This window comes from Silurus aristotelis, assembly GCF_946808225.1.
Source record: "Silurus aristotelis genome assembly, chromosome: 26".
NCBI lineage: Eukaryota > Metazoa > Chordata > Actinopteri > Siluriformes > Siluridae > Silurus > Silurus aristotelis.
Window position 1 is genome coordinate 8,776,588 of NC_139599.1, and position 21,369 is coordinate 8,797,956.

The 21,369-nt window shown below is 38.5% G+C and overlaps 1 protein-coding gene across 2 annotated transcripts in view; it reads left to right on the forward strand.

The window, feature by feature from the left end:
* Positions 1-3,172: 3,172 nt before the first annotated feature.
* The window catches only part of LOC310720810 (carotenoid-cleaving dioxygenase, mitochondrial-like), a 29,622-nt gene continuing 11,425 nt past the window's right edge, over positions 3,173-21,369 (forward strand). Inside the window, exons 1-8 of one of the 2 annotated variants that reach the window (XM_083531904.1) lie at positions 3,187-3,242; positions 3,337-3,538; positions 3,989-4,075; positions 12,046-12,235; positions 12,595-12,803; positions 18,509-18,624; positions 19,871-19,973; positions 20,059-20,187. In XM_083531904.1, the coding sequence (XP_083388030.1) occupies positions 3,532-3,538; positions 3,989-4,075; positions 12,046-12,235; positions 12,595-12,803; positions 18,509-18,624; positions 19,871-19,973; positions 20,059-20,187 (841 nt within the window). In that variant the 5' untranslated portion in view covers positions 3,187-3,242; positions 3,337-3,531. Of the gene's footprint in view, positions 3,539-3,988; positions 4,076-12,045; positions 12,236-12,594; positions 12,804-18,508; positions 18,625-19,870; positions 19,974-20,058; positions 20,188-21,369 lie in introns of both variants that reach the window. The other variant, XM_083531903.1, reaches the window with a different exon arrangement.

Sequence of the window (21,369 nt, forward strand, 5' to 3'; positions counted from 1 at the left end):
GAGATGTTGACTTTCATTTGTTTTAAATTACCAAGGTATACTTTACAAAAATGTAGATAAGTGTCTGTGCATTATTTTATTTTATTGCATTTAATTTTTTTTCATTTTCAACAGATACCTACTTTATTTTAACTTAAGTAACTTGAGCGATGAACAAATGAAATTCCTGAACACATTTGCAAACTTTTTTTTTTCTTGCCAGACAGTGGTTTTTATGCTTTCAATTCATTCATTCATTCATTTATTCATTCATTCATTCATTCATTCAGTCATTTTCTACTGAACCATTTTTGTTCAATAGAAAGTTCAAATGAAACAGTATAATAAATAATGTCATATTTACTATCCTACTAAGGCAAAGTGCAGTACTTACACAAACACTGAAACTGTAAAGTTTTGACACCACATTTAAAAAAACCAAATGTAACACTTTTATTATTATTAATAATTATAATTTTGCAGTCTGGACATATTTTTGAAATTAGTTGCATGTCGAAAAGACAAAGGGACAAAAGCAGTTTAAGAACTGTTCTAGATGTAGGCCATAGTGGCTTGTTTTGGTGGTAGGATAAGTACACAGGAAATAAGTCACAGAAAATAAGCGTAAGAATTTCCATGGTTCATTATAAAGATAACCATTTACCTCATCAGAAACCCGGTTGTCCTTCATTAAGGTGTTCAAACTGTTCACTTGAATGTCATATGGGCCCACACTTCTTAATGTGAATGTTGGGCACTTGTTTTGTAGACACCTTAATGCCTGATCTATGTAGATGAATAATAATGAAAAAAATTACACATTTGGCAACCATGTTGCATTGCAAAGATATGTTTATTACAACATGGTGTGAAATAAGTTATTTCTCATGTAGCTTATGTGGAAGCAGCCTGTCCCCCCCAACCATCAGCAAGGTATACGTGGAAATAAAAATCAAACCCTCCATTGTGTGCTCTTGGTTTCTTGGTGCCCTTTAAATACAGAAGTAACAGAGTTTGTTAACTGATAAATCTCCTCTTATCCATCTGGAATTCTGGATTCCAAGATGTTACAATGTACTGCACAAGAGTTGGACAACATTTAAGTCTTCCAGATTACTGACATTCATTATATAAAATTAGTTTAATAGATAATAAAATATAACATTATAAAAATGACAGCTGTAAGCACATAATATACATGACTGAATGTATTTAGAAAGCAGAACTTTTTCTCATTCATTAATTACATTACCATTTTGTTAAAATGAACACATTTAAAAGAACAGATCCCTTACTAATTACATTTGAACAGCACTCAAAAATCAGATTTTGATGTAGGTACAGCATGGCCTCATTATGATACTGTGTTTGATATTATACTGCCTATAAATGTGATTTATTTTATTTTTGAAGAAGTAATATTATACAAGATTTTCATTCATTTCTGTGAATAGGTGCTACCACATCCTTCCACCTCATTACATGACAAATACTGCAGACAGCTGTGCAGATTAGGGACAGCATATTCTAAAATAGTAACAACAACAAAGGACATCATAAAACTTTGGTGTAATATATATCTGAGGACAAGATCATGTAACAGAATAACTCTGACTTGAGGTCATCACTGATTTATTCTGTTAGACATGAATATGACGACCTCAAGTCATCATGACTGGTGGTCAACATATTCATATGTAAGCAAATAAATCAGTGATGACTTGAGGTCAACATATTCATATGTAAAAATAAATCAGTGATGACTTGAGGTCATCATGTTCATATGTAACAGAATAAATGATCTGATTCAATCGGTTCTACCTGGATCTCACAGCTGATCGCAGTAGGGTCTCAAATTCTATCTGATGGTGGTCAGAGCTGAATGATCCATGCGGTGCTCAAACTAGCACTGCTTTGTTCCCCATTTTGTTCGTCTTTAAATGCAACTATTTAATCGCATCCCTTTGACAGCTATCAACAATCGTTATTAGACTGTTATAACTGGCGCTAGACAGTTAACAGTAACTTACATCAGTGAAAGGCTAACGCGGTTAACTTGGCGATTCAAACTAATATTACAATTTCTGCTGTGAAATCCCCACAAATCTAAAAAGAAATATGAAGCTATCATTAATATACTTGAAAATGATACCTTAAGAAACATTAAGGCACGGTCTTACTTTTTGCTGGTGGCACCAAGGGCGTAAATATCATTTAACAGTAGGGGGGACAATAAATATAAAATTTCTAATGAGCATTTTTTGAAGGGGACACAAATAATACAGTCAAATTGTACTTATAAAGATATGGTTTAGGTGCACTGAAAAATGATCTTATGTCCATTTTCCTTTTCTCCGTCATTTTATCTAGTCTATGACACTGCAAGGCAAATTTATTTATACTGTAGCACATTTCATACACAATGGTAATTCAAAGTGCTTCACATAAAGAAAGTAAAACTATCATAAAAAAATTATCACAACAATAAAAACAAGGAATTAAAAAAAGGTTTTTTTTTTTTTTTTATTAATTAAGACACTTAAGAACAGAATAAAAAAATATTTTTACAAAAAAATACAGTGGGATCAGTTCGGACGTAGCCCAGTGCTCATTTAGTAAATGCACAGAAAGACAATATGCTAATTGTAGCCGTTAATGTTAAGTTAACATTATGCCAAGTCGTCGCCTTAGCTGCAGTGCACTATGCAACAAGCTATTGTAAACAAGCTAACGTTCACTAGATAAGCAATATTTCAATCCCTAAAATAGCAGATTCATGGAAAATTACATCGGTAATCAGCATTTTTGCCGCAACTAATTTATGAATGAGTCTGCATCAACTACATTAAAGAGAATCGCTTTATTTTAAGTGAATAAAATACCCTAAGTTAATGGAGTTCAAAATTAATTGAGCCGCAGCCACACACCTGACTCGTGTGTGCAGAGTAGGTGAGATGAATTGGGATAGCAGGCAGTGGGTCAAACCACTGTGAGGAAATGGAGGGGGATCTCTACTGTTTCTAAATGCATGTCCCCTCCGCCCCCCCGGATTTACGCCCATGGGTGGCACATCCTGATTTTGCCACTGGTGCGGTGCAGGTCCAGAACGTTGTTTATTTTGTATTTTGGCGGACTCTGCAAAATGGTGATAGTAATTGGGTCGCACATAGTGATGTAAATAGTAAACGCATAAACAAATATTGGTCTCAGGGCGGCACGGACTTGGCAAAATCATGACGTGCGTGTTCAGCACAGTCAAAATGGTATTTTAGTCTCAACTTAGGATAATTAATTCTAAAAATACTTTTGATACAACTAATTGCTCTGTGATTTAACCTAAATACGTTACCAACACAGTAACAACAACAAAGCACTGGAGGGCAGGGGTCATTTTTCAACCAGGAAGTGGCCCAGTTACAAGCATGTTTACATAAGCTGACCAATGATTGGCCTCCCAACTGCAGTGGAAAGCAAAAGTCTCTGACCTACATAGGTTGTTTTCTTTCTGTGCACATTCATTGTTCATAACTTTGGGTAAACTTACAAACAACCATGAAAGGTAAGCCTAATTTTGTGATATGTTATTTGTTAATTTGTCTTTCAGTCTCCCAACGCTGTTTGTTGCTTTAGGCTTATCTAATAAAACGTGTACAAATGTGTTCTAGGGCTCCTCAGTGACTGCAGCCTCATTGCTTTGATTATTTGTTGCTTTTATGTATATTAGTTCTGCTCCTATAAATCGGATGAGTTTTTTTGATGCATGCATATATTATCCTATTGTGTTATTATGTTCTATGCTTTGTGTTAATACACCTTAATTATATCTCCAATTTAATTCATATTAGATAAGGTAGTGCCATCCAGAGGCAACACTTGGTGCCTGCTGTGGTTGTTTTGAGGCAGGGTCTCGCATCTAAATTTCTCAGACTACATCTCCTTCCCTTCCCCTCTCTCTCTCTCTCTCTCTCTCTCTCTCTCGCTCGCTCGCTCTTTCTCCCTCTCTCCACAGCCCTACGCAGTCATTTCCATTTTGTCCGCTCTGCCATCAGCAGCACATCATCTTTCACCATGTCACATGTGAAGCCTCATCCCACAGGTAAGATGATGCTACTTCGCTGATGTGTGAAATTGCAGCTTGCTTCTGCCCAGATCACATCGTCAGTGCTAAGAAAGACAGACAGAGAGAGAGAGAGAGAGAGAGAGAGAGAGAGAGTTTGGATGCTTCAGAATTAAAATTAGTGGTGTTCCTGCCCTATGATGACTTGCCTGTTTGTAAAGGTTAGCAATGTTTTGCTGGTTTTAGAGACGTAGACTGCATGGGATACAGTATATGATGAAATTATGTACATTGGGACAGCTTTTAAAAATAATTTCATTCATTCATTCATTTTCTCCCGCTTATCCGTAAGTCGGGTCGCGGGGGCAGCAGTCTAAGCAGGCCCCCTTCTTCGACTGCTGCCCAATCCTCACAGCACCTTCCCTTACGGTCCCTCCTGCAGGTGGTGAGCCCACGGGAAGAAAATAATTTTTAACAGTTTATTTTCATGTCTGATAAGTGGAAGACAAAATTCATGTAATACAATATAAGAACATGGATTAAGTGTCAGTCAGTTGACCATAATTTGCCTCTTGACATTCCTTTATAATAATTTTTCATAAGGTTTAAAAGATGTCACATGTATTGCACATTATTCTTAGGTCTATACCCTAATTTAAGTTATGAGAATTTAGTATAATAGAAACATTTTATATATATTTTAAAATCTTTGATTCATCTCAGATTAAATGCAGTGAAACACTTCAAAAATGCATGCACACATATGGATAAATGATGCATTGACCCTACGTTGCCAGGGTTAAAATCTATGACATGAGGCTTCCAAATTTTAGCAGTGCGTCACCTATCACATAAAGTCCATGTTCCTTAAAGCTGTGACTTTAACCAATTAGATTCTGAGTTGGCAAAACCAACTAAAAATATACTGTATGGTGTTAAAAGCTCCAAAATATATTTTTGTGTAACCAGAGACAGAAGCTTTTTATTTAAGGCTACATTAAACAGTGTTTTCCCAGTGCTGTGGTTAGGTTTATGAACTGTTTTATTTCCTATAGATTTTGCACAAAAACACACAATTTGCCTTAATTTCAAATCCCCAGGAAAACCACAGTGCAAAAAAAAATGAACAAAAATGCATGGAAAATCCCAGGGTTGTTTTATGAGGTTAATATTGAGGATCTTGCTAGAGATGGTGTATATGGGTGGCCAGCTATAGCTGCAGCTAAAGAAGACATGTTGAATTGTGTTTCTTGTTTCAATGGGTTTCTTGCTTTAGTAATGGCATTCATTATTACTGTATAAAATACCTGTACTCTGTTACACTGCATTTCTTTATAATATTGATTTATATAGCCATGGCATCATAATAATGGTATTGGATTAATAATACATACATAACATAATAATGGTGGATTGATTCAGGTAGAACACCACTGAAGTCTTCGTTTGAAATACACAGCCTGCCACTGCTTTGAAAAAAAAAATAGTTGATGAGTTGTCTAGAACACGCATTATTATACATGATTTAATAAGGAAATATTTTTTTTTAAGTATCATTTAAAATTGTATTAAGGTAGAGATGTTTGCTTATCCAGCAGTTATAATAGCCGTTCTGCTCTCTTTCCATGGCACCACCTCGTCTGCCAGTTATATGATTATTTATACAACTAATGATTTTTTTAACTTAATGTTAAGGCAAGGGCATACTTGGTCATTGGACATAACCTTTGCTAATTTACTCATTTCTCTAATGTTGCACTATTAAGTGCATATAAACACAAATGACACTAGCTAAAAGGCTACAAGAACATAAGCACTGCTTTAGAACAGACTTGAGGCCATTTACAAAAGTTTGTCTGTATGTTGATGCTTTACCATCTACTTTATTTTTAGCCTCAATGCAAAATTTAAAATATGAATAATTGTTGGCATTGATTAGTTTTTTCTTAACCGTACATGAAGAAATTCCTCCACTCATGCTTTGTTAATATGGGTACAGGGTTATGTGACTGACTCCCTCTGTAATACTCCACCATTGGTCTGCCCTTTTATTATTTGAATTCCAGTTTACTTTGCCAGTTCATTGTTTTTGCATGCATGTTCTGCACCAGTGTCTCACAGTAACACACAGTTTGTTGATGAATGAGCACTAGCCTAAGGCCTAAGGGAAGCATTGATCTCGCATATAAATTCATTTTAGCATTAGCATTTACTGTGTTTCTGAGCTTGACTTTGCTGCTTTTTTTTATTATTCTTTCTTGTTTCTTGTATATATAATCTTGTTTTCCTCACCAGTACCAAACATGAACAGTTTCATTCTCTTGCCTGTGAGAACATATATAACGTAACATATTTGTCACGTTTTCCCCACTATATATATTTATATATATTGTGGAACCTGGTTATGTTCCCGGCCTAGGGGACGCCAAAAAGCGTTGAGATAACCGATGATCGAGATAAACAAAAACCAATATGGCGCCAATATGAAATTTCTTTATGTACATGATGTGCGTTATTAAATGAGAATGTGCATGCACGTGTTTTTGGAGGTTTTTTTACACAACAGCGTTGCCGCGATTTGATTGATTGGTCATGCGGATCGAGATAACCTGTAATGCGGATGAGGAGGCGGAAGCCGAAGTAAAAGCAAACAAAGTTTATTGGGAATACTCAGGAGATAATCCACCAATACTTGTAGCGAAGCAGTAATATCCAGTGGTGCGCTCCGGGAGCGCGGTCCACAAAGTTCTGTGAAAGCAGAGACAGTTCGTGTAGAGAATCCACGGATCCAAGGAAAAGGCAGCACTGGGCAGCAACGGATAACCGTGGTGCAGACAGCGTGAACATGGAAAACAGCAGGATCGGGGTGCCGTTGAGAAAATGCGGAGTCTAAAAAGAAGGGTACGTAGCGGGATACGTATACGCGATTACACAGACCGCCATGAACCAACACATATGATCATGCACAAACAATAACGGACCGCGAGGGGTGTGGAGGTGAGGGGCTTAAATAGGAGATGGGATGAGTGAGTGAATGAGAGTCAGGTGTGTGTGATCAGCATGACTGCGACTGCGACGAGGAGAAGAAGCAGGGTGCTTCGGAAGGGGGCGTGGCAGGGGGATTCCTGACATAACCGTGTGGGATTCCTGACATAAAGTGGCAAATTTATATATATATATATATATATATATATATATATATATATATATATATAATTATATAATTATATAAATTTGTGATAATATGTGAAACTGGTGTCACATAGATGCTAATGTAGAATTTTCTAATAGGACTATTTAACATTGATATACTCCTAGAGAGTAATTTGAGAGGTCAGTCTTGTGCTTATCTTAGGCATCCCTGCTGTTGGGTGTAGATCTGCTAAATGCATGCAAGTAAATGCAGAGGAATTAAATTATTTAGGCTCTTTCCTGTATAGAAGCAGAGATGGAAAGTACAAGCAAAAGTACACACCTCTGTCACTTAAGTAAAAGTACAGTGTTCCAACAATCTTCCAACATTTTTGACTCCAGTTTGGGACGATGACTTGCAGTGTTTCAAGTTCCAGATCAGGAGAAAGTGCAAATAATTACTATGCCATGCAATTGTATCACAATATTACTTTGAAAATGTGAAAATGTTTAATGTTGCAGTTTTGTTACATTATGTTTAATGTTATATTTAGTCCCTTGTTGATCCCTGTTACTTGCTGGCACACAGGTTTTAAAAATAAAACATGATTTAATATATATTTATATATATTTATATATATTTTATATATATATATATATATATATATATATATATATATATATATATATATATATATATATATATACAGTGAGGAAAATAAGTATTTGAACAACCTGCTATTTTGCAAGTTCTCCCACTTAGAAATCAAGGAGGGGTCTGAAATTGTCATCGTAGGTTCATGACCACTGTGAGAGACATAATCTAAAAAAAAAAATCCAGAAAACCAGTTCTGGGCTGATTTCTCACCTTCCTTAGGATTATTGAGACCCCACGAGGTGAGATCTTGCATGGAGCCCCAGTCTGAGGGAGATTGACAGTCATGTTTAGCTTCTTCCATTTTCTAATGATTGCTCCAACAGTGGACCTTTTTTCACCAAGCTGCTTGGCAATTTCCCCCTGGCCCTTTCCAGCCTTGTGGAGGTGTACAATTTTGTCTCTAGTGTCTTTGGACAGCTCTTTGGTCTTGGCCATGTTAGTAGTTGGATTCTTACTGATTGTATGGGGTGGACAGGTGTCTTTATGCAGCTAAAGACCTCAAACAGGTCCATCTAATTTAGGATAATAAATGTAGTGGAGGTGGACATTTTAAAGGCAGACTAACAGGTCTTTGAGGGTCAGAATTCTAGCTGATAGACAGGTGTTCAAATACTTATTTGCAGCTGTATCATACAAATAAATAGTTTAAAAATCATATTTTGTGATTTCTGGATTTTTTTATTTTAGATTATGTCTCTCACAGTGGACATGCACCTACGATGACAATTTCAGACCCCTCCATGATTTCTAAGTGGGAGAACTTGCAAAATAGCAGGGTGTTCAAATACTTATTTTCCTCACTGTGTGTGTATATATATATATATATATATATATATATATATATATATATATATATATATATATATATATATATATATATATATATACACAGTGAGAAAAATAAGTATTTGAACACTGTGTATATATATATATATATATATATATATATATATATATATATATATATATATATATACACAGTGAGAAAAATAAGTATTTGAACACCCTGCTATTTTGCAAGTGTATATATATATATATATATATATATATATATATACACACACACAGTATATGTGTGTGTGTGTGTGTGTGTGTGTGTGTGTGTGTGTGTGTAACGGGAAATAAAAATACAAACCCGATTCCAAAAAAGTTGGGACACTGTACAAATTGTGAATAAACAAGGAATGCAATAATTTACAAATTTCATAAACATATTTTATTCACAATAGAATATAGATAACATATAAAATGTTGAAAGTGAGACATTTTAATATGTCCTGCCAAATATTGGCTCATTTTGGATTTCATGAGAGCTACACATTCCAAAAAAGTTGGGACAGGTAGCAAAAAGAGGCCGGAAAAGTTAAATGTACATATAAGGAACAGCTGGAGGACCAATTTGCAACATATTAGGTCAATTGGCAACATGATTGGGTATAAAAAGAGCCTCTCAGAGTGGCAGTGTCTTTCAGAAGTCAAGATGGGCAGATGATCACCAATTCCCCCAATGCTGCAGTGAAAAATAGTGGAGCAATATCAGAAAGAAGTTTCTCAAAAAAAAAAGTGCTAAAAGATTGAAGTTATCATCATCTACAGTGCATAAAATCATCCAAAGATTCAGAGAATCTGGAACAATCTCTGTGTGTAAGGGTCAAGGCCGGAAAAGCCATACTGGATGCACGTGATCTTTGGGCCCTTAGACGGCACTGCATCACATACAGGAATGCTACTGTAATGGAAATCACAACATGGGCTCAGGAATACTCCCAGAAAACATTGTCGGTGAACACAATTCACTGTGCCATTCGCTGTTGCCGGCTAAAACTCTATAGGTCAAAAAAGAAGCCATATCTAAACATGAGCCAGAAGCGCAGGTGTTTTCTCTGAGCCAAGGCTCATTTAAAATGGACTGTGGCAAAGTGGAAAACTGTTCTGTTGTCAGACGAATCAAAATTTGGAAAGTTCTTTTTGGAAAACTGGGACGCCATGTCACCCGGACTAAAGAGAATAAGGACAACCTAACTTGTTATCAGCGCTCAGTTCAGAAGCCTGCATCTCTGATTGTATGGGGTTGCATGAGTTTGTGGGGAATTGGCAGCTTACACATCTGGAAAGGCACCATCAATGCTGAAAGGTATATCCAAGTTCTAGAACAACCTTTGCTCCCATCTAGACGTTTTCTCTTTCAGGAAAGACCTTGCATTTTCCAACATGACAATGCCAGACCACATACTGCATCAATTACAACATCATGGCTGCATAGAAGAAGGATCCGGGTACTGGGATATGGCCAGTTCTTTCACACATAGAAAACATTTAGTGCATCATAAAGAGGAAGATGTGACAAAGAAGACGTAAGACAGTTGAGCAACTAGAAGCCTGTATTAGACAAGAATGGGACAACATTCCTATTCCTAAACTTGAGCAACTTGTCTCCTCAGTCCCCAGACATTTGCAGAAGGTTATAAAAATAATAGGGGATGCCACACAGTGGTAAACATGGCCTTGTCCCAACTTTTTTTAAATGTGTTGATGCGTTGAAATTTAAAATCAACTTATTTTCCCCTTAAAATTATTTTTTTCAGTTTAAACATTTGATATGTCATCCATGTTGTATTGCAATTGCATCCAGATAAGTGGTGTCATATGAATTGAGTTAGTGGAGGATTCTGTTCATGTGAGTTTGAAATGGTACTAGGGCCCCGAATAAGTAATGTTACCAAAATGAAGTGAAAAAGGCATTTCCTGTTTTTTTCTTTTGCAAAGGTTTGCTTTTAAGGGAATCTGCTAGTACCCCTTTCCTATATCCATTGTTGAAAAAAACAAAACAAAACAACAGTACATTAATGCAAGGCATTGGATATGCGTCAAATTTAGACACTAATTCGATTTTTCTAAAGTACACTAACCCACCTCTATTTTATCTGTGGTAGTTAAGTACCCATGTTAAACAGCCAAGAGTGGCATTCTTGTGTTTTTACCTAATTCTCCTGTGTCAATTGTCCCAGTGTGTTTTTTTGCTTTCAGGTAAAAACAAAAAAAAAACCCCAAAAAAACAACAACAAACAAACAAATTTGAATGCTTGGCTAATATAAATGGGCCATGAGATGAGTTAGTCCTTATCCTATTCTCTCTTTTGCCTGAGTTTCCTGCATCACTTGATATAACCCATAAAATTATGGGTGGGATAGAACAACATTAGACTGTATTTGGTGACCATCAGCTGTTTTCACTTGTTTGAAGTCATGCCTCAGGGCTTTGTCCAACAACTCTTCCAAGAAAAACCCCCTAAAGGATGTTGTGGCCCTGGCACTGCCTCCTCACCCCAAACTGCACAAATTACACAACGTGTCTTGGTACTGCTGGACCATTCACAAATACTTCCTTCACTTATGCCTGAATTCCCCAGCCAATTTGTCCTAAGAATCATTCGATGGGCAAGGCAAGGCCCCATGCAAACTGTTCACAGCAAAAAAAATTATGCATTTTTAATACCCTTTCATGAATCAAGCGTTTATAGAGGCATTATACAAATTCAGATATTAAAATTCTTTGGTCAGCGTTTTTTCCTCATTTACATAAAGATAAATAGAGCTGGAGGTAGCAGAGCTGAAGATGTAAAGGTTTTTGTTGGGAGTGACAATGATGGACAGGATTAGAAATGAGTTTTTCAGAGGGACAGCGCATGTAGAACATTTTGGTAACAAGGTGAGGGAGGCGAGATTGAGATGGTTTGGACATGTGCAGAGGAGGGACATGGGTTTTATCGGTAGCAGACTGCTGAGGATGGAGCCACCAGGAAGGAGGAAAAGAGAAAGGCCAAAGAGGAAGTTTATGGATGTAGTTAGGGAAGACATGCAGGTAGTTGGTTTAAAAGTGGCAGATGTAGAGGACAGGGGGGTATGTAGACGGATGATCTGCTCTGCCGACCCCTATTGGGAGAACCCGAAAGAAGATGAAGAAGAAATTATCTTTTAGCGAATTATGGTTCAGAATATACAAATACATCCTCTGAAATAAATAAAAAAAAATCCACCTTCGAAATCATTGCATAGTGTATGCAATTGATCAGGTTTGGGCTGTGCTGCACTACATGTAGGTTACTTTTATAACTTGTTGAATAGCATTAAGACTTATTTTTATCTGAATATTGGTTATTGAGAACAGATCCTGGGCTTTTAATTGACAATTTGTAATATCAATTTTTATCTTTTTCAGTTTTTAACAATAAGCCAAAAAATACATTCAAGAAAAAACATGGACTTCAGGAGGTTTTCAACCTTGTGCGAAGTGTGGAGGAGACTCTAGAACCCATCCATACCACCATCATCAAAGGCACAATACCTACATGGATTCATGGAAATCTTCTTCGCAATGGCCCTGGAAAATTTGAGTTTGGAAATCAACAGTCAGTAAAGATACACAAATGCAATATCTGATTCATTAGTTATGTACAAACAAACCATAACAACAGCATAATATTGCACTATTATTATGTACAACTTTATTAACCTTAACAAACCTTAGGTACACACACACACACACACACACACACACACACACACACACACACACACACACACACACACACACACACACACACACACACACACAATTGCTGAATAGTTTACCAGTTTATTGTATTCCACACAATTCTAGTTGTAAAAAAAAATTACATACAAACGTGCTGACCAGTTTACCAGTTATTGTTTTTCACTTAATCCTCATTGTAGTCAGTTTATGATTTTATTTTCTCTCTCGTCTTAGCTTCAACCACTGGTTTGATGGAATGGCCTTGATGCACTGCTTTCATATTAATGATGGTCAGGTCACCTACCGGAGCCGGTTCCTACGCAGTGACGCTTACAAGCAGAACAGTGAGATGAATCGAATTGTGATGTCTGAGTTTGGCACTCTTGCTTTCCCCGACCCATGCAAAAATATCTTTCAACGCTTCCTATCCCGTTTTGAGATGAGTAAGTATAGTCTACCTACAATTGCAAAGATGTTCAAATGTTGTAATTCAGTTGTTTTTGATCCCAGGCCAGGGATTGTTATCCTTTTATGGACAGGCTTTTTGTGTACAGCTGTTTTGCATGACCCAGCAATCTACACTGAACAGATTGAACAGACATTGCTATTCCTCTTTCTCCCTGAAAATAAAAAGCTGGAATGACTTGATTCTGGAATGTGCTGCTAGCAGATTCCAGAGCATATTCCACCACATTGGACAGTTCCTTTATTCCAAATATATCTGCAAAGGTTGAGCATGTGATCAAAAAGAAGGTGGGCAAACCGGCAATAATTGCCATTATGAGATAAAGAGTGGCTGATCGGGACTTGCAGCACATACATGCATACATGCACACAGAAAAACAGACAGGTGTGAGCTTGAAGTTGGTAGAATGAAAGCTGTGAGTCTGTTTCTCGTGAGCTTTTTTATTTTTTAAAAATGTTGTTTGAAGTAAGCTGAAAAGCATGGACTGCATAAATGACAGTCTGGAGCTCAGATAACATTCTGCTTGTCTCCTGAGTCTCATGAAACTCTGGATTAAAGAAGGATTCTGACACCACAATGGAAATGCCTCCTGAGTGTATGAGATCATAAAATCCCTCACACTTCTCTACCAAACCCATTATCAAGGATTTCACAACCTATGCAAAGAGCTGCAACTGTGCTTGCACATAAGCAGGCCAAGAGGTGCTACTACAGAGTACAACATCTCCATGTGTGTTTCCTGCTCATGTTTTATCTGTGTAAAGCTGCTTTGAAACAATGCCCATTGTAAAAATTGCTACATAAATTAAAATGCATTTAATTGTGACACTTAGAAAGATAGCCCTCGTGGTTTGCATGGCTGTAGAAGGAATATGCACTGTGCCTCCTCTCACTGCTTTCAGAGGAAGCCCAATTCTTAGCCTATAAGCAGTCATTGCACTGATCAATGCTTTTGTTCCCGTTCAGGAACTTGGTGGGGGTGATGGATGTCTGCAAACCCTCAGACACTCCCCCTTAGCCAATCTTGTTTGAGGCGCTACTGGAGGTAGTGACCTGAGCTGTTGCCAAACTTAACATTGAATGGCCAGTTATGGAACGGTGCCCCGAGTTAAAGAAACGCTGGTTGGCTATCTTACCCTAGATGCAGCATCATCCCTAAAGACCCTAGCACTTCCCCCTTTGTACTACTTTGGCGCTGATGGGCAAGGCTTACGCCTCAGCAAGTCAAGCTGCAAGCTGTCTGCACACCATAGCTGTGCTCCAAGCCTACCAGGCAGAACTGCTACGAGAGCTAAACATGGGAGACATCCACCCTGGTGTCCACTGAAAGGCACCTATGGTTTACCCTGTCAGACTGTGCTGCTGGATGCCCCTCTGGTGCCGATTGGCCTGTTTGGCCAAATTGACAAATTTCATGAGGCCTAAAAGCAGTCAGTGGTGTTCCAGCACTTCCTCCCACATGGCTCTTGTGGGGCTGCTCGGAAGGGGCAACCCGAATTTCAACCCAGCACCTCCGGGCACCGAGAGCTGCAAAGACAAAGCACACTAGCACTCCCCCAGCTTGGGATCCTGTGCGACGCTCTAGGCCAAGAAGCCCCTTTGGCCAAGAAGTTCTGAAATGTCCTGCACGGCCAGCTCCAGCAAATGTCCAAATTTTCGCCCGGTACCCTAGCAGCCTCTCAGGATGCCCCTAGAGTTGCACCAGGGCATAGCTCTGGCTCTAGGCACACCAGTGATAAGTCTCGAGAGACTGATTCCTTTAAGAAACTGTCTAGCAGCTTGCCAGACGTGTCTCAATGGGTCCTGTGCACTGTCAACAGAGGCTAAACTATTCAGTTCGGGTTTTGCCTGCCCCGATTAAACCCGATTAAACAGGGGGTGGGGCTCAAGTAGACTCTGGTCATGGAACAAGAATTAAATGCTCTCTTAAGGATGAAAGCCATTGAGGTGGTCCCTCCATCAGACAGAGAATCCGGGTTCTACAGTCGGTACTTCATAGTTCCCAAAAAGGATGGAGGGTTGCGTTCTATATTGGATCTTCGTCAGCAGAACCGCTCACTTTTGAGGCTTAAATCAGGTCAGAGGACTAGTTTGTCATGATAGATCTTACCAATACCGGGTCCTTTCTTTTGGTCTTGTCCACTCACCCCGCACCTTCATGAAATGTGTGTATGCAGCACTGGTCCTGCTGAGATTCCGTGGTGTCCCCATTCTAAATTATTCAGACGATAAGTTGATACTGGAGAGCAGCTGCCGACTCGGCATTGAGATGTTGTTCTCGCCCACATGAAGGAGCTGGGGTTAAGGCTGTATGCCAAGAAGAGGGTGCTTTCTCCATTGCAGAAAACCACCTATCTAGGCGTAGTTTGGTATTTGACCCTCATGCAGGTGCAGTTGTCTCCTGCTCGAATTAAATCCATTCTTATGGCCATCAAGAGAGTGAGAGAAGGCCACTCACTGTGAAGCAGTTTCAAAGACTGCTGGGTCTAATGGCAGCTACGTCCAATGTAGTTCCACTTGGCCTCCTGCACATGAGACCCCTTCAGTGGTGGCTCCGGATTCAAGGGTTCTCTTGGATGGGTAACCCACCTATCCGTATGATCAAGGTCGCGCAGCAAGCGCTACATGCCTTAGATGTATGGAAAGATCCATGGGTCCTCTCTCCGGGCCCCATGCTGTAAGTTCCTGGTCGTTGCATAACGCTTACGACAAACGCTTGCCTCAAGAGTCATGAGTGCCTTTATATTATAAGAGAATTTACTCTTATAATTTACTCTTTTGCTCTTATAATAAGATATTTTTTAAAAGAAGTAGCATGGACCTTCTTGAATCTTGAGAAAGGTGTGGTGCTCACACTTAGGAAATTGCTTTGTCAGTTTTGGTGGACATATAAATGTGATGCTCAGAAGTAGTAGTTCTCCACAACATCTCAGCATATTTTGTATATCCTGACTGACAATAGAGGGAATATATGTCAAATATAACACAGCAATTTTGTAAAAACATTGTGATGATACTAGTCCATAAAAGTGAGAAGCAGAAACTGTAGGCGAGTCTAAAAAGTGTAGCCAAATTTACCTCAGTCCTCTGTGGAGTTCAATTCTCACTGTCCCAGGGGGTACAGGTTGCTAGATTGCAAGAGGAGCTTTGCAGATGTGTTTATTTCTTATCTAGGCACACAGCCTATTAAACTAAATCTGCACATTGAGACACCTCCAGCCATTTTAAATAGGTGGTTCAGGATGAACACCATCAACATGGTAAATCATCAAAAGGTATCACAGTAATTGGAGCAGCCTAGTAGTTTTTGAGTTAACATTGTGTAGTAGTAGTTAAAAAGTCAACATTGTGTCTACCGTACTACATTGTGTCTACCGGACTATAAAGCGCACCCATATATAAGCCGCACCCACTGAATTTTACAAATATGCGCTTCCTTTAGGAGCATAGCGATATTTTGGGAATGGCATGCCGCCGCATTTTTCCACTATTACTGCATGTGTGGAGACTGAGGATTATGTCCTTATTATTTTTTGATGCTCATTTCTAAGTTTCTTTGACTAACCCGTAATGCTGTTGCCAAGAAAAATAAAAAAGCACGAGTTTTGGAAACCTGTCTGTGCTTATATGATTTCTGTTGCAACTGGAGAAGCTATCTCTGACTGAAGCTATCCCTTCACCCTGACTCAACGCGTTACAACGGCTTGTATCTAAACAGTAGCCGACCAATTAAGTCATTGTTCACTGTCTTCCTCCTTCCTTTCACAACTATTTCTCTCGAGAGTTTATCTTTTGGCATCATCGTGCGTTTAAAAATCACCCGATGGGAGTCTTTTCTCCCGAAGCCGTGCAGCTCAGAACACAGGTGAGGTGCGTTTTTTTTTTTTTGTTTACGTTCGGAAATTTCATTGGGCTAATGGTATAGGGTTCAGTTTTTTGGCTTGAAGTTTGTGAAACCCAGGAAAAATTCATAAATTAGCCACTTCGTTGTTTAAGCCGCGGGGTTCAAAATGTGGGAAAAAAGTAGCGGCTTATAGTCCGAAAAATACGGTACATTTAATGCATATCCGATGTCATGCATTTGGGTTGTTTAGAGCCCTATAAATGTTTTAATATTATGGACAAAATACAACTTCTGCACTATACAATTCCACCTTTTATTTGAATGACATCATAACTTAGAATAATGACTTTTGGCATAATTTTTCCATTCTTGAGATTACAAATGCTCCCTTACTTTTATTTGCAGAATGGCAGGGGGCTGGGGCCATTTTATCCATGGCGGTGGAGGGATAAATACACTCCATACCGAAGGCCCTCTTTTCATTAAGTGGGCAGCCCTCACCATCTAATATTACCTACTGGGGTCCCCACCTACCTATCTCTTTGTTTTGAATATTCCCCTTCTCCAGTTAATCCACTGCCTGAAGTATGCCAACACACATCACTTTTTGGTATCTGCCACTTCAACCATTGAAATTAAAGGTTATAATGTAGCAAGGGCATAAGGTCCCCTGGTGGTCTAGTGGTTAAGATGCAGCGCTCCCACCGCTGCGACCCGGGTTCGATTCCCGGTCAGGGAACCATCCCCAGCCACTCTTAGTGCCGGTCCCAAGCCCGGATAAATTGGGGAGGGTTGCGTTAGGAAGGGCATCCAGCGTAAAACATGTGCCAAATCAAACGTGCGGAGGATCCGCTGTGGCGACCCCTAACGGGAGAAGCCGAAAAGAAACTTTAACTTTAATGTAGCAAGGGCATGCAGAAGGTGTTGGTCGATAACCTCTTCCAGTGTGAGTGTAACTAGTTGCAGACCTGACAGCTCCATAGCCTTAGTTTAACAGTGCTAGTGGGCTATGGATGAATTGTGGATGTGGACTGAAAGAAAGTGGGCAGTAAATGCCATTAATGCAAAAGAGAGCGTGGCTCATGCGGTTTTGCAAGACACACAAAAATTTTTTTTGTAAGTGTGTTGAAACGCATGAACTGAATAAACAAAAGCCCAGTGCTTTGTTAATATTCTGCCTGTCTACTAGGTCTTTCTCAATATCCACAGATATCAAGGTTGCACAATAACATACCAATGGTATGGATGTTACTATTGGCGTTACTTGTCCGTCCTTCTCCTTGTCCACCCTTGTTTTATATTTGTACGGTGTGTAAATATGTAGCTCGGATGCTTATATGATCTCATTTAAATCTGACAGCTTTAGCGCATAGGTTGTATTGTCTAATAGGACTACACACATTTCGTCTTAAGCCAAAGCATTGAAAAGTTCAGCTGAGGACAGCTCTCTCCTCCTGTTATAGTGTGATTCAGATTAAAACCACATGCTCTTAATTATCGTAAATTGACATTTAATAGGAAGATGGTGATTCCAAGATAAAAGAAGATTGGAATGTTTCATGAGATCTTGGACAAGGCAATTCTGCAATAAACTGGGGGCACAAGATTTAAATCGCGGTAAAGCGGGGTAATTCTGTATTTGCAACTTTGCACAGTGTATAAGAATATAATTTACTTCAAGTTACTGTTAGTGATTAAACATTATTTTTCTATTCTTATTTTAAAATGCAATAAACATGTGCTATCTGATTTTTTGCCCTTTAATATTATGCAACAGCATTGACCCAAAGAACAAATCCACCAATTTAACTAACTGGCCAATGTTCATCTCTTTACAGAGCCCACAGACAATGCTAATGTGAACTTCGTTAAATACAAAGGTGACTACTATGTCAGCACAGAGACAAACTTTATGCACAAAATTGATCCAGACACTCTAGAAACAAAAGAGAAGGTATGTAACATAGGACATATGCAATTTATATATACATACACACACATTCTCAGATAATAAAAGTCTCACATTTAACAGACATGTGCTTTTTTTAAATATTAATGCAGTCTTAAATAGTCCCACACAGACTTTTAAAACAATAATAATAATAATAATAATAATAATAATAATAATAACAGCTGATGCCACTATTGTGATCTGTCATGTTGCCTGTTGCTACTTTGACCTCTGTTCCTGATTGCTTACATTCCTTGCATAGCCTTAGGGCATATTGAGATTTGTTTAAAAGGTCTTTGTTAACAGTAAAATTGTTGCGAATATCAAAATAACTTTTGAAATTCAGACAAAATCTCAAATCCTATTCCAAAATAATTTAATAACTTTTTTCAAGGTTGATTGAAAATAAAGGATTTAGGATGTAGGTATTTAGTAAGAAATAGCCTAATATGCTGTATGGCACCTTCATTGTCATATTTGTTGGGCAAACTGTGTGGAGTATTCTAAACGTTATTCATATGTCTTACTTGCTCTGTTTGTTCTGAAGATGATGTATGCCAAATTTGTTGGGTGAGATATAATTTGTGGATATTTTGGACACACGGTTAAAAATAATGACCACTGATGACTTCTAAATGAGAGCCACATTTGACCCAGTGGTGTCAATAGTGTTTGCAGGACTAAATTTGTGCAGAATTTTAATTGGAAAACTTTTTGCCTGGTGTTTATATGGGCTGCCAAAGAAAACCAACAAGAAGAAGTGGAAGAAGGTTAATAATAAGTAAAAAATTAATTACTACTCATTACTCAAGACCATTTTCAATGTTGCACCATGGATCGACAAGGTTTTGGTTTCTCACAAAGTGACAAAATATATGGCTTACCAGAGAGCTAAGCATCCTAGGGACAACCCAAAATAATAATCTTTAACTTTTTGTCATCGGTAGAAGTGCTACATTGCAAAAGTAATCAGGCTCTACAATCAGTCCTTAAAACATGCATCATGGCAGTTCATGGCTTGCAGAAAAAACTTGGGTCTGGAGCATTGCCACAATCAGAAAACATTGAATAACTTCAAACAATGATCAGTATCTTGAAGGCATTAAAATAGAAAACATTGAAGTTATTTTCCCATATTCCCATTTTCCCAAACATATAAAGTATGTTTATTCCACCATAATATATTTGTGAAAGATTTAATTTACTTTTAAATGTTTGATCCTATGTTCCTTCCACAATAATGGCAAAGGTGGACTGGAGCAAGTTCATTGCTGTTAATGGTGCAACAGCCCACCCTCATGTAGACCCAGATGGTACGGTCTACAATATGGGCAACTCCTATGGCATAAAAGGTACGATTCTAACATATATCATTCATACATATATATGCATTAGATTTGAGCTAAGATATAACTACACATTATATGTCTTTGGTAGGAGCTTTATACAACATTATCAGAGTGCCTCCAAATAAAGAAGACCCTGATGAAACATTGCATGGGGCAAAGGTGCTATGTTCCATTTCTCCTGCCGAAAAAAACAAGCCTTCCTACTACCACAGCTTTGGTAAACTCATACACCTGATATACCACAGCTACCTACAGTCGAGTTAATAGTTTAACCTGATCACTAAACTAAGTAAGCATTAGTTAGCCCAGTAGTTCGCAAACTTTAATTGTAATTCCCTGCTTTATAGGGAGTGGATTATCACAGCCCCACCTGTCCTACATCAGCCCAAAAGTTTTGGTGAAATACTATGTTTAACAATGTCTAATTTATTGAAATGTCAAGTTCTAAATTAATAACATCCATTAGCATCAAGTTCAAATACAGAGAAAATAAAAGTGTAGTTTTTTTAGGTCATTTTAAATGATGTTTTATTTTACTTGCTATAATGACCTAATTGTTTGTGGTTGCTTAAAGTTTATGAACTTTACTTTTGATAGAAAATCATAAACTAAGATTAATGAAGAACACACACAAAAAAAATCTGCAATTCATTTCACTTCACATCTCATGTCTTTATTCCCCACTAAAGGGGTGCACCCTACACTCCGAAAATCTCTGAATTAGCCTTACATCTAATATTCATTATATAAATTCTGCACAGATTGCAGTCTTTGAGGAGGGTGCTGCCGCTTCTCATGATTCTGTCCCCGATTCAAGGCATTCAAGGACCTGAGGCTCACAATTGGACCTCGCAGGGGTTGGAGATGGGCTCTTCCCTTTCGCCTCCCTCACCTGCCGGGTCCAGCACCCAATCGCAAGTTTCAGAAGCATGCTTTTCAGTGGTTTCTTCCATTTGCAAGGAAAGTGCTCAGCTCCGCCTCTCTTTCTCTGAAGGAGACTGGGGGAGATTTCTGTGAGCCCCCTGAGACTACCCCTCAGGCAGTTCTTTTTGAGGAGTCTAAGAGGTAATGACCCATGGCGTCGCCAAGCTCGAGATCGACTAGTCGGCTGATTGGCAGAAGGCTCGTCCACCTAGTAAGCTTGACAAGCCCTTTCTGCAACCCACGTTACTGCCTCCTATCTTCCCAGACATGCACACATGCTCCAGGTTGTGGGTTAGGCCTTATTCCTCCCTTTTTCTTTAGTCTTTGTGTGTAACTATATTTGAATATAGTTGGACTGATAGAGTGTGGTTATGGGGCGATGCCCCGGATTGCAAAGATGCTCACTAGATGTCTTTCCTCGGGTAATGCATCATCTTTTAAAGCCACAGCGCTGCCCACTAAGCCCCTGAGAACC